This window comes from Siphateles boraxobius, unplaced genomic scaffold, assembly GCF_051911475.1.
Source record: "Siphateles boraxobius isolate OS27281-9 unplaced genomic scaffold, OSU_SipBor_1 9, whole genome shotgun sequence".
Taxonomy (NCBI): domain Eukaryota; kingdom Metazoa; phylum Chordata; class Actinopteri; order Cypriniformes; family Leuciscidae; genus Siphateles; species Siphateles boraxobius.
This window is the reverse complement of record NW_027509219.1, coordinates 32,005,908-32,019,391: the sequence shown is the minus strand read 5'-3', so window position 1 is coordinate 32,019,391 and position 13,484 is coordinate 32,005,908. Positions and strand designations below refer to the sequence as shown.

At 36.6% G+C, this 13,484-nt stretch overlaps 1 protein-coding gene across 4 annotated transcripts in view; it reads left to right on the top strand.

Annotated features, from left to right (window-relative positions):
- The window catches only part of fgd1 (FYVE, RhoGEF and PH domain containing 1), a 48,066-nt gene that overhangs the window by 31,129 nt on the left and 3,453 nt on the right, over positions 1-13,484 (top strand). For 2 of the 4 annotated variants that reach the window (XM_077224078.1, XM_077224080.1), the window contains exons 2-16: positions 267-425; positions 1,334-1,520; positions 2,344-3,031; positions 4,050-4,288; positions 5,453-5,609; positions 7,682-7,820; positions 8,011-8,069; positions 9,038-9,184; positions 9,333-9,425; positions 9,516-9,595; positions 9,790-9,820; positions 9,930-10,031; positions 11,308-11,436; positions 11,519-11,677; positions 12,893-13,039. In XM_077224078.1, coding sequence (XP_077080193.1) covers positions 267-425; positions 1,334-1,520; positions 2,344-3,031; positions 4,050-4,288; positions 5,453-5,609; positions 7,682-7,820; positions 8,011-8,069; positions 9,038-9,184; positions 9,333-9,425; positions 9,516-9,595; positions 9,790-9,820; positions 9,930-10,031; positions 11,308-11,436; positions 11,519-11,677; positions 12,893-13,039 — 2,516 coding nt within the window. Of the gene's footprint in view, positions 1-212; positions 426-1,333; positions 1,521-2,343; positions 3,032-4,049; positions 4,289-5,452; positions 5,610-7,681; positions 7,821-8,010; positions 8,070-9,037; positions 9,185-9,332; positions 9,426-9,515; positions 9,596-9,789; positions 9,821-9,929; positions 10,032-11,307; positions 11,437-11,518; positions 11,678-12,892; positions 13,040-13,484 lie in introns of all 4 variants that reach the window. The other 2 variants (XM_077224077.1, XM_077224079.1) reach the window with 1 other exon arrangement.

The window sequence follows — 13,484 nt, the reverse complement described above, 5'->3', positions numbered from 1 at the left end:
CACAAAGCTCTGGCTATGAAAGAGAGAGTGGTGTATTTGAACTCTGAGTTGCAAAAAAAGCCTAATTTGGCCAAAACCTACTCAAATGAAACCAATAACAATACATTAACTTCAGTTATTGGTTGTAATTGATTAAGAACATTTGGCATGGTTTTTTCACTTTATTCAGATTCTCTGAATCAAAGCAAGTCTGCACTCTCTCTTTCTGTCAGGCCTGTCCACATCCAGTCCGCGGCTCCTAACCAAGAGTCTGTCCCTTGAGCCAGGCCCCTGCCTTGGAGCCCACGAGACCCCGCAGCACCTCTGCTCTGACCCTGGACCCCTGGAACCACAGCACTGCAATGGCACGACTGAGAACGGACCTCAGGATGTCCCGCCTCCACACCCAAAGACACGCCCACCTTTACCTGGGCCAAAGCCTCAAGGTATGTTCTGTACATTTAAAGGGATAGTTCACCCCCCTAAATGATTCTGGCATAATTTACTCATCCTCATGACACCCCTGCTGAAAATTCCAGTATAAACCTGCATGAATTCCATGTTGGTCCAGGCGGGTTTATGCTGGTTAGAGCTGGTGTAGTGCTGGTCTAGCTGGTGGAACTGAAACTGTCCACCAGCACTCCCACTTCCCATGTTAGTCCCAGCATGGAAAACCAGTTCGAACAGACAGTGAACAAGGGCCTCCGGGCTCTAAAATGGACAAAATGGCAACTTTTATGCTATATATCAAGTCTTCTGAAGCCATTCAATAAGTTCATGTGTATTACAGAGGTAAATTTGTTATTATTGATTGAAATGGGCACATGAGCAAATGAGATTTGAGAGATAAACCACCTTTCAAAAGATAGGAGTTGGTTCGATTTTTATAAATTTTTGAAAGAAGTCTCTTATCCTCACCAAGGCTGCATTTATTATCAAAGAAAGACACAATAAAACACTGAAATATTATTCCTGTGATGCAAAGCTGAATTTTCAGCATCATCAGACTTCAGTGTCACATGATCCTTTAGAAATCAGAAATTCTTTGATAAAAAGAATGTTCAAAAGAACAGCATTAATTAAATTAAATTAATAAATTTAGTAATAAATTTGAAGGGTAGTGTATGTTTTGTGCATATATAAATATACTAAATTAACTAATAACTAATTTAATGTTTACTGTATGACTTCATGATTAATTTATGATATACAGTTATAATGCAATCTGATAAAAGTAGGCTACTTGTTATTCTACCCTGTTGTTCTAATTTAATATCTGCTGCTTTCTGTGGTGCAGTCATGTGATCGTACAGTCTCACTGTATTGATTTCTGTATTGATTTTGTCTCGTTCAGTGCCCCCGAAACCCCCTCATCTACAGCAGCAGGGCGCTCGACGGCCACGCCCCCCGGACAAGCCCCTCCCTCCCCCGCCCTGCCGCCCACTCCCCGCTGACCCTCGCCAATCACGCGCCACTTTACCCAGAGCAGAGGGAAGCTCCTCCCCCACTTGTGTCCTCTCGCTCATTGAGAAGTTTGAGAGGTAAGAGAACACAACAATCGAAATGGTTGTCGCTGAAGCCCGTTTTTAGATTATGGTAGATTTATTATTCATAACTACAGTCAGATTGGATTTGGTGCTATCAAGTAATGATATCTCCGTTTGTTGATCACAGGTAAACAAGAAGTTAAATCTTTCTCACTGCAAAAAAATATTTTATTAATCAGTATTTTTGTCTTGTTTTCCTGTAAAAAAAAAAAAAGGTAACAATTTATTTTACAGTGTCCTTGTTACATATGTTACATGTAATTACCATAGTAATAACAGTAAATTATGCATAATTACATGCAACTAACCATCAACCAAATCCTAACCTAACCCTGTAGTAAGTACATGTAGTTGCTTAATATTACTCAGTACTTATATAATTACACTGTAACAATGACACCTTAAAATAAAGTGTAACAAAAAAATTAAACATCCTTAAAAACAAGATGAACTTGAGAAACAGAATTGCATTAGATATTAAGAATTTTTCAGAGCATATAGCTATAGGTTCTTATTTTTAAGCATAAATCTTATAAAATTTAGTTTATTATTTATTTACTTTAGTTATAATTTAATTTAACTTGCCAATATGATAAGGATTAATTCAACATATGTTCTCCGAAAACAGGTCTTAATATTTTGTGCAATTTGGCTTCTCGGGTCAATTTATTTTGTCTTAAGGAATATTAATATATATTTTTTAAAACAAGACAAAATACTCAAAGAAAATTGTATTTTATTTTTTATATAGTGCTCACAATGTGATGTGTTTTTTATATATATAGATATATACACATTTATTTGTGCCTTTTTCCAGGGAGCAGATCATCGTGGTTCCAGATATCACCGGTGGAGTGATGTGTACCCCACGGGTCCCGGACCAGCAAGCCGCTCCTGGGTCATTTAGCCCTCCATCCTCGGAGTTCATCCTACCCTGCACGTCCCTTCAGGAACCACTAGAGGTGCCGCTGGCCGAGGAGGAGGTCGAGAAAGTAGAGAAAGAGGAGGAAGACGAGGTGGACGAAACCGAGGAATATGACAGTGAACTTGGGGCGTCCTGCTCAGAAAAGCGTCTCTCTATGGAATCAGGCTACGGTGCCTCTGATAAACTGCTGGACATTATGGAGATGAGGGACCTCACTGCCAACCAATCAGAAATCCCCTCGGAACGCTTGTCACTCCCACCGTCACAGATGGATGGGAAGCTGGCCAATAGAGACAGTGGTATTGACAGTATCAGCTCGCCCTCACACAGCGAGGAGCTGTGCTTTGTTGGGGATGAGGATCGGGTCGGTCACGAGAGGGAGATTTGCCCGTGCAGCCCAGGGCCCGGGCTTCCTTGCGCCTATGCCGAGGGGCCCGGAGGAGAGGGGGCCAGCAGTGTGGAGGGCGGCAGAGACTCGGAGGGAGACAGTGATATGGAAGAGGGCAGCGGTGACGAGAGTGAGATGAACCCAATGGCTTTACAACCTCTGCCTAAAGCTGAACGACAAGACTCATCTGAGGTGAGTAGAAGTGTGTTCTTCAGAGACCATGCTACCATTAATTCATTCATTTATAAGATCAGATTGATTTTACTCTTAGTTACCTCTGTATTACAAACGACCGTTTAAATATGGTTTACATATAATTTACACATATATGCAGTATGTTCTTCAGAGACCATGCCTACCATAATTAAATAATTAATTTATAAGGTGAGGAAATTATTAAATCATTTATCAAAGATTGATCTTACTCTTGGGTACCTCTGTATTACCAAAGACACATTTACATATAATTTAAATATAATTTACATAAACACATATATGCAGTATACATAAACAGCTTAATTAACTCTTGAGGGATAAATACATTTGGTGCAAGAAACCCTGACAAAAATTATATTTATTTATATAAATAAATTTAAATGTATATATATATATATAGAGAGAGAGAGATAGAGAGAGAGATCTACACATACAATATATTATTATTATTATATTACATATATATTTTTATTTTTATTTTATTGTAATTTTATTACACTAATGTTCAAAAATTTGTGGTCAGATAAAAAAAAAGAGATTAATACTTTTATTCAGCAGGGATGAATTAAATTGATCAAAACTGACATTTATATTGTTACAAAAAATGATATTTAAAATGAACTTTTTTAAACATTAAAAAAATACTAGGGAAAATGTATCACGGTTTAAAAAACCCCAGCAAACAGCAAAAACTGATTTCCAGACTGATAATAGTAAGAAATGTTTCTTGAGCACCTTATTAGAATGATTTCTGAAGGATCATGTGACACTGAAGACTGGAGTAATGATGCTAAAATTCAGCTTTGCATCACAGAAATAAATTAAATTCTAAAATATATTCAAATAGAAAACTGCTATTTTAAATGTGTTTGTGCACACACACACGCACATAATTTTAAAGTTCTTACTATTAAAACCACACACTTCAGTCCATCTTGTTGCCACAGGTGTGTTCAAACTGTCATTATTCAGCCAACATGTTCTGGTTTTACAGCTGTCGTTCCAGCAGCGGGTGTTTAACATTGCTAATGAGCTGCTGCATACGGAGAAGGCCTACGTGTCCAGACTGCACCTCCTGGACCAGGTGTTCTGCGCCCAGCTGATGGAGGAAGCCCGCGCTCGCAGCTCCTTCCCCTGTGAGGTGGTCATGGGCATCTTCTCCAACATCTGCTCCATCTACTGCTTCCACCAGCAGTTCCTGCTGCCCGCGCTGGAGAAACGCATGGAGGAATGGTGAGAAAGACAGAAATGGTCTGTGAGAAGATTTTATAGATAATATGGTTAAGTGGTAATGTTACCCCCTAACTAATGTTTTATCTTGCCGTCGAGGCAAACTTATTTGTATACACATTGTTTCAAAGCAGCTTTACAGAAATTCATGATGTTAATGTTTATAATATCTTAATGTGGCTTATAGTCGCATTTAGCAGATTAGAGCTGAGAGATAATGTAGTTATATTTTGCTACGATACAAGCAATCATGCAGTTAAGATTTGCTATATATTATACAAAAATATGTCACTGTTTTGATTTAAATAGGCAAATGTTTAAGAGTCAATGACTGGATCAATATTGCAGTGATTATTGTGTTTCTAGCATGTTGTATGTTTGGCAACAGTTTATCTAACTCTAATTGATGGAGTGTGTAGCTTTTCATTTCTTAAACAACCATTTAGGAATACACATCATGGCCATATTCCAGGATGACAATGTCAAATTGTCAAGTTGTGAAAGAATGGTTGTGAGGCAGCATGAAGAATAATTTTCACTCATGAATTGGCAGCTCTGTGTCCTGACCCTAAATTCATTGAAAGTCTTTGTGATGTGCTGGAGGAGACTTTAGTGCTCGACTCTTGCATTGTCAAATACAAGATCTTGACCAAAAATGTATGCACCTCTTGATGTAAAATAAGGTTGTGATGTTATTTCCAACAAGAGGTGCTGCAATTTTTGGCCAAGAAATAAAATCAGGCAGTTGAGAATTAATAGTTATTAATTAATAGAGAATATAGTATGTATTGCTTCATATAAGTATACTGCATGTATGAGGATATAAAGGAGGATATAAAGAGCTGGGCAATAATATAGTTACATAAAAATATGTTAATACATAATAAATTATTACATATATATTAATAATAACCCCAGTAAAAATCGTCTGCCTAGTATTATTTTTGATTAGCCCAATTATCGGATGATATTTTAGATCTAACACATTAATGGAGTATTAAACTGATGTGTTTTTGACTATATTGCAATGGATTTTACAGTGGCTCATGCATTCGGATTTCAGAAATGGATCTATAATTTCTCTTATTGACATTTTGAATTCAGAATTTAAGCAGATAGAAGCCACATTCTTTTTCACAAAGTAAACTTCTGCCCCTCTCCCCTCAGGGATCTGAACCCCCGCATCGGGGACATCCTGCAGAAACTGGCACCTTTCCTGAAGATGTATGGCGAGTATGTGAAAAACTTTGACAGGGCCATGGAGCTAGTGAACACCTGGATGCAGCGCTCCTCTCAGTTCAAAGCTATCATCCACAACATACAGGTATCAGAGTGGGAACGTTAAATGCTTTGTGCTTTGCTAAGGATGCAATGCTCTGTAATAAGAAAAAGCAGTGATATATATGAGGGAGCCAGGACTGTCGTGATTGGTCTATCAACTGACAGATGTGGTGTATGTAATTGGTGGTTCCATATCACGCCTGAGGTGTTTCCTATAGTGAGATATCGAACGAATGTTTGAATGAGAGCATTCAAATCACGCATAAATATTTGAAGTATAATAACTGTATGAGTTTCTCTCTTCTGTTAAACACAAAAGAAGATATTTTGAAGAATGCTGGTAACCAGACAGTTGACGGTAGCCATTGACTTCTATAGTATTTTTTCCTACTGTGAAAGTCAATGGCTATTGTCAACTGTCTGGTTACCAGAGGAGAGCAACTCATACAGGTTTGGAACAACTTGCCGGTGAATAAATGATGACAAAATTTCATTTTTGGGTGAACTATCCCTTTAACATGTGCTTTTTGTAATGGACTTTTGAGTAGAGTTTCTAAAATGCTACTACTAGACTTTAAAACAGAGTGAATAGATTGAATAGATTGTCTGAATAGATTTCAAGTGCAGAAGTGTGAAACGACAATATGAGTTTCATTAAAAGTTATCTTAGAAATTCAATTTGTGATAATGTCACGGCAGAGATTGTTTGCTTTTAACAGTCAGATGTGGTGAGTACTGTTGAGGATCACACCCTCAGAATGAAATGAAATGTGTGAAAACCCCCTCACCGTTATAATAAGTGTTAATTGCACACAACCCTGCATAATTCACACCCATCGACTGAATGAACAGAGCGTGTGTTAGTCATACAGTAATCTCATTTTCCAGGTGCACTTCACCAAATCCACCTTCACAGTCTGAGACAAGAGTGTTCGTGTTAAAAATAACGAGAGCGCTCCCGCGGCTCCGCAGTGATTGAGTGCGTCAGATGAAAGAGTGAATCACCGTGGGTGCGGGAGTGTTTTTGGGGAGTTGTAGGTTATGGTGAATACTAATGGCGCCCCAATCAGACCTGGTGCTGCACTTCAAACATCTCTGGTTACCACTGTGTGAAGAATATCAAGGGTGTGCGAGGCCCAGTGCCTGAGATCACAGGACTGCTGTAAGGAGATCAGGCATGTCATGGGCTCCATCACGCAAGGCTTACACTACCAGGGAATTATCTTGTTTGTGCTTGACAATGCTTTGGGAGTTTTCCTTATTGTTAAAGACAACATGAAACCGCATTCATTCAATACATTTAACTTGTGCAACATGATGTAATTAAGAGTGACACAAAATATTCATTGGGAAATAATCTAGGCGGAGACAAGCAAGATTTGATTGCACTGTAAAAAAAATTTTTTTAAATGTTTTAAAATATTGCGCTGGAATTTGAGCAAACATCTAATTTTAAGTATTAAATATTGAGAAAAGCAATATTAGTCTAGTAACCACATAGTAACATTCTATATATATTTATTTTTATTTTTTATAATACTGTATATTTGAACAAAAGCTTATGAAAACAAGTTTTTAATTTTATATATGTATATATAAATGAAAAACTGGTTTTCATGAGCTTTCATTAAAATATATATTAAAATACACACACACACACACACACACACACACACACATATATATATATATATATATATATATTATCATATTTAAAAAAATACTGTAATATAAAAAGTAAGGTTTGCTTGTATATATATTTTAATATATGGTATATATATATAAAATATATTTTAATGAAACTAGTTTTCTTTTCTTTTTATATATTATATATTAACAATTTATATATATATATATATATATATATATATATATATATACACTTTAGTAATATGAATAATACATCTTGTATTTTAATATGTATTTGAACGAGAGCTTTTCTTTATAATTATGTGCACAGATGAATTGTGCAAAATAAGTGTGTAAATAGAGTCAGTCTTGATTCATGTTGTCTTTAAGGTCTCTGTCTTTGCAAATGTTCTGCATTCGTGTGTGGGAATGGATTGGTGCATATTTTCTTTTTAGTCATCGTATTCTTTTGGGTGTGTATTGCAGAAAGAGGAGATGTGTGGGAACCTTACCCTACAGCACCACATGTTGGAGCCTGTGCAGAGGATCCCTCGTTACGAGCTCCTGCTCAAAGACTATCTGCACCGCCTGCCAGAGGACGCGGACGACTTCAAAGACGCTCAGAGTGAGTGCAGAACCTTATCTCCTCCACTGACCACAGCAGCCCACTTTCTGTTTCATTTCAACTATTCGTGCATGTGCCTGGAAATATTTCAGTCAAAAGATTCATGCAAGGTTAACAGACCAAGATAAAAGGCAAAATGAAAAAATGACACCTTGTGAATATCAAGACCTTACTCCTTTATTCTTTTCAGAATCTCTGGAGCTGATCGCCACAGCGGCAGAACATTCAAACGCTGCCATCAGGAAAATGGTGAGTGGATTTCAGATGAACCACGGCACCACAGATCAACGCCACAGTCCATCTGGGGTGAAAACCAGCACTGCCACTTAACACCCCTTTGTAATTAAGCTTAGTCGCCTCTTTAATGTGTAGTCTGTTTTAGAAAGTCTCTCATTTGAAGCTGTTAATTGCCTATGTTTTTATTTTCTTCATTTTGAGACATGAGATACCTCCCTCCCTGTGGAACTGACATAGACAATAGCTGTTTCAATCCACCGATTTTAATGCGAATTTTGGGATATCGCATTAAAATAACACTGTATGGAAACGCCAAGATGTGCAGAAATTCTAAAAATGTATATAAAAACGGTATTCGCTCAATTGAGGTGGATCATTTTTTATTTGATAAGTAAACACGGAAACACATTTACAGAATACATCCCCCGATGTGCAACAAAAACCTCACATGACCTCAACAGAAGATGTGATTGGAGATGTAGACTAACTAGCATCTCAAATGTTGGTTTGGTCATTCTGAAATGCCTGAGCCAAAGTCTGTCATCAAATAATTTGGTTTAATTCCCTCCCAGAAGTGTATCACATGATTGCTTTCCCAAACACCAGGCATCCGAACGCAAGATAACATGACAGCGTTTATTGTGTTTCATCTGCACGTTGTGTCTGAGACAGAAGTCATTTATAATGTATGAAAAAAGATCCACAGTGGCTTCCTGATAACATCAACTTCCATTTTATCACTGATATTTTGCGGCAATTTCCCAAGAAGTGATGATTTCATTCTCTTGAAACACATGGGATGGAAACGGTGCTTTATTCACAAAGGGTTTTATGTGATCTTCCAAGTTAAATTCGTAACTTTGGAAGGAAACATAGCTACTGTCAGATTTGATCAGCTTGACGCTCTCTTGTTTGGACGCTCGCTGCAAATGAATGAATGATAAATGTCTCTACAAACGTGTGAATGTTTTGTCTCTCAGGAGCGCATGAGAAAGCTGTTGAAGGTGTACGAGTTGCTCGGTGGAGAAGAGGACATCGTTAACCCGACTAATGAGCTCATTAAAGAGGGACACATCCTGAAACTGTCAGCTAAAAATGGGACATCACAGGATAGATACCTCATTCTGGTGAGTCAAACATGCCAAAGCTGTTTCACTAGTTGTGCTAAACATACTGTAAATGATACCTCAAAATGATTTCTAAGTAAAAGAACTTATGTAAATGTAGTTCTTTGGTAAATCGTGCATGCTTAACTTTGTTCTCCTCTCTCTGAAGTTCAATGACCGGTTGTTGTACTGCGTCCCTAAACTGAGGCTGATAGGACAGAAATTTGGAGTCAGAGCGAGGATTGATGTTGACGGCATGGAGGTTGGACATGTTTTTATCTTGTTTACAGTGTCATATTCTAAATAAATCTGCTGTTATCAAACGGTGGATTCACTCTGCATTGTTTCACAGCTGAAGGAGACCAGCAGCATGAACGTACCACGAACCTTTCTGGTATCCGGAAAACAACGTTCGCTTGAACTGCAAGCAAGGTACGGCTTAGGGAATGTGCTTCATCTGCTTAAAAAATAAAACCTGGGGTTGATTGACAACCACAGAAATGTTGTCCGAGCTTTTGGGGATAAGGAGAAAATCCCCAAGAAAAGAATATGAGCCATTGAAAAACAAGAGAAATATGTGCGGCTTTTGGGATTTTTACAATGTTTGTCGGTTTCATTTTCATCAGGACGGAAGAAGAGAAGAGAGATTGGATTCAGGTAAACTTTTCTCCTCCTATACGTCACATCGCAGGTTCTCATTTCTCCCGACCATAACTCTCCCACTTACATTTTTCTCAACTTTTCTTTCTTGTTCACTTTCTCACAGGCAATCCAGGCCACTATACAGAGACATGAACAGACGCTCGAGACGTTCCGTATGCTCAACTGCTCGTTTCGGGAGGAGGACTTAACTCCTCCCAACTCTCCAGTTAGTTTTGATTTTATCACTCGCAGTGTTGTTATTGTTAACTAAATCTAAAATGGCAAAAAAAAATTGTTTATTGAAATTTGAAATATCTGAAATAAAGTATAAATATTGGATGCAAAACTTAAAAAACTTGAACTAAAATAAAAAAATGTTGCCACCAAAACAAAAACTAAAATCTCTAAACCTTTAAAAGCTATTTAGAAATATTAAACTATAAGTGACAGCAAAAGCACATAACAAAATTACTAAAACTGTAAATATAAAACTAAAGGTTCATCCAAAATATTAATAAATACAGTATATAGTATATGAATAATACTATATTTTTAGGGGGTCCAGGGACCTCTACGGGGTCAAGAGAAAAATACTGTAAATCAATTAATACAATTTTTAAATATAATACATTTTAACATCTTACATTTTTTCTGCTTTCTAAACACTGGTTGTAAATCACAAGATTAATCAAATGTTTTTATTCTGTTGACGGATAATAATGTGAACCTGATTTCTGTACAACATGTTCCTGGTCAACATCTTTGTTGATCCTGGAACAACATTTCATTTGAGGGACAAGTTTACAGTTTATGTCAAGTTTAGGCTTACAACCAGGGTTAGGTGCTTCTTACATCAGTGTTATTCACCTATCATTTCCCTCTGATTTTAGGGATAATTTATGTGTAGGGTTAGGTTTAGGGGTAGGGATATAGATATGGTTAGGACAACATTTTCAAAATATGTTGTTCCAGGAACATGTCTTACTTGGCAAAATCACGATGACTGGATAATATACAAAAAATATATTTTATAGTAAAAACTTTATAATAAGTATATTATTACACTTAAACTATTATATACTAATAAAAAATAATATATTATATCCCAGATAATAGTTAATAATATATATTAATAATATTTTCCACATATAAATGGGTCTTTATGCATAAAAATATATACTGTAGCTGTATTTATATATTAGTTCACAAAGTGTTTGCCATATAGTTCGGGCTTTGTGGCATCAAAGGTTTAAAAATCCCTGATCTTTGTGAATAAATGCATAATACAGTGTCCCCAATGAGCCATTTGAAGCTCAAGTCACTCTTAAATATGCATGAATCATTGCATTAGTTAACAAAATTTCAAATCAAGTGGCAAAACGTCAAAGCAAACATCTTTAAAGAAGACACTTGCTCTAATGCAATGGCATTCAGGTGTGGGTTAGGTCTGTGAATACTTAATGTAGCCACTGCAGTATTCTCTGATCGTGTTTTGTTTTCAGAATTGCACAGAGCTTGGAAAGAGAGCGCCCACTCCAATCCGGGAGAAGGAGGTCACACTGTGCATGAAGTGTCAGGAGCCTTTTAACTCTATTACCAAAAGACGGCATCACTGCAAAGCCTGCGGACACGTATGTTACACAACACCAGAACTCTGTAAGTCCACATGCTCCTGATGCTGATGCAGTGGACTGACGTGGGTCTTGATTTCAGGTGGTGTGTGGAAAGTGTTCTGAGTTCCGCGCCCGTCTGTTGTACGATAACAACCGAGCCAACCGTGTGTGTATAGACTGCTACACCATGCTAGTGGGAGTGCCGCCCTCTCCTGCCAGTCTGAGCAACAGCACACAGAGACGTCGCTCCATTCTAGAGGTAAAGCAAAGGTCTAAATGTGCACTTCTTGAAGGAAATAGCAGTGTGCAAAGGTCACGCTCTATATGTGCACTTCTTGAAGGTAATAGCAGTGTGCAAAGGTCACGCTCTATATGTGCACTTCTTGAAGGAAATATCAGTGCTTGCAAAAAAGAATAGTGTTAACACTTTAGGTAAACTGGTCAAATACTTTAGTACTAACTTTAGTACCTAAACTTTAGGTACTGGTCAAAAGTTTGAGGTCATTAACATTTTTATTGTTTTTGAAAGAAGTCTCTAATGCGCACCAAAGCTGTGTTTATTTGATCAAAAATACAGTAAAAACAGTAATATTGTAAATACAAAATAACTTTTTTTGTATTTCAATATATTTTAAAATGTCATTTATTCCTGTGATCAAAGCTGAATTTTCAGCATCATTACTCCAGTCTTCAGTGTCACTATTCTTCAGATATCATTCTAATATGCTGATTTGCTGCTCAAGAAACATTTCTTATTATGATCATTAATTTTATTTATTTATTTGCGTAAATGGTGATACACTACCATTTAAAAGTTTGGGGTAAGTAAGATAAAAAAAAAATTGTTTTTTAAAAAATGAATACTTTTATTCAGCAAGGCCCCATTAAATTAAGATCCAAATGCAGTATTTCATATAAATGGTATTCTTTTGATCATTTTATTAAGAAAAGATTAATTAAAAAAGTATCACGTTTCCACAAAAATATTAAGTAGCAAAAACCAACATTGATAATAATAAAAAGAAATTACTAAATAATTGAGCTCCAATAATAATTGATAATAAATGAGCACCAAATCAGAATATTAGAATGATTTCTGAAGGATAATGTTACATGGAAAACTTTGCTTTGCCAACACTGGAATAAATTACATTTTAAAATTAAATGGTATTGTAATATTTCACGGTATTACTGTTTTACTGTATTTGATCAAATAAATGCAGCCTTGGTGAGTATAAGAGACCTCTTTTAAAAACGTAAATAAAATTGTGGCAAAATTATTACAAACTTTTGACTGGTAGTATAGGTTTTATACAACTGTAGGGACTCAACACATAATGTGACACTTCTTTGGAGTCTAAAGGCAGACATATGGCTAAATAGATGCAAGAAAGAGAAGACAAGAATATGAAAAGTACTAGTTGTTGACAAGTAGAAATTTCAGTACCTGTAACTTGTTCTTCCCCTTGTGCAGAAACAGGCCTCAGTCGCAGCTGAGAACAGTGTGCTGTGTAGTTTCCTACATCATATGGAGAAGGGAAGTGGCCGTGGATGGCAGAAGGCCTGGTTCGTCATCCCTGAAAATGAGCCACTGGTGCTGTATATCTATGGTGCTCCACAGGTAAGGCTGCAGTAACTAATCCACAGGTTTATACACGTCTATTATGAAAATGTGTGTTACTGTAAAATACGGATGTGTTTTTTTTTTGTTTTTGTTTTTTGAGAATTATATTAACCGCCATGACTGCATATACATCTGGATTATCATTTTTATGCCTGGTGTGTCCTGGACAGAAGCAAAGGACTTCCTACTCATCTGTCAATCAACCGTTCTGTTAAAACAAAGGTTTTGAACTTTGCCTGTTCCATGTGGATTTAAAAGAAATGACTTATATAATCAAAAGGTTTGGAAAAGCCTAAATATATACATTACCAATCAGAAGTTTGACATTTTTTTAAAACTTTTATTCAGCAAGGATGCATTGAATTGATCAAAAGTGATAGTAAATGCATTTATAATGTTACAAAAGATTTCTATTTCAAATAAATGCTGTCCTTTTTTAGCT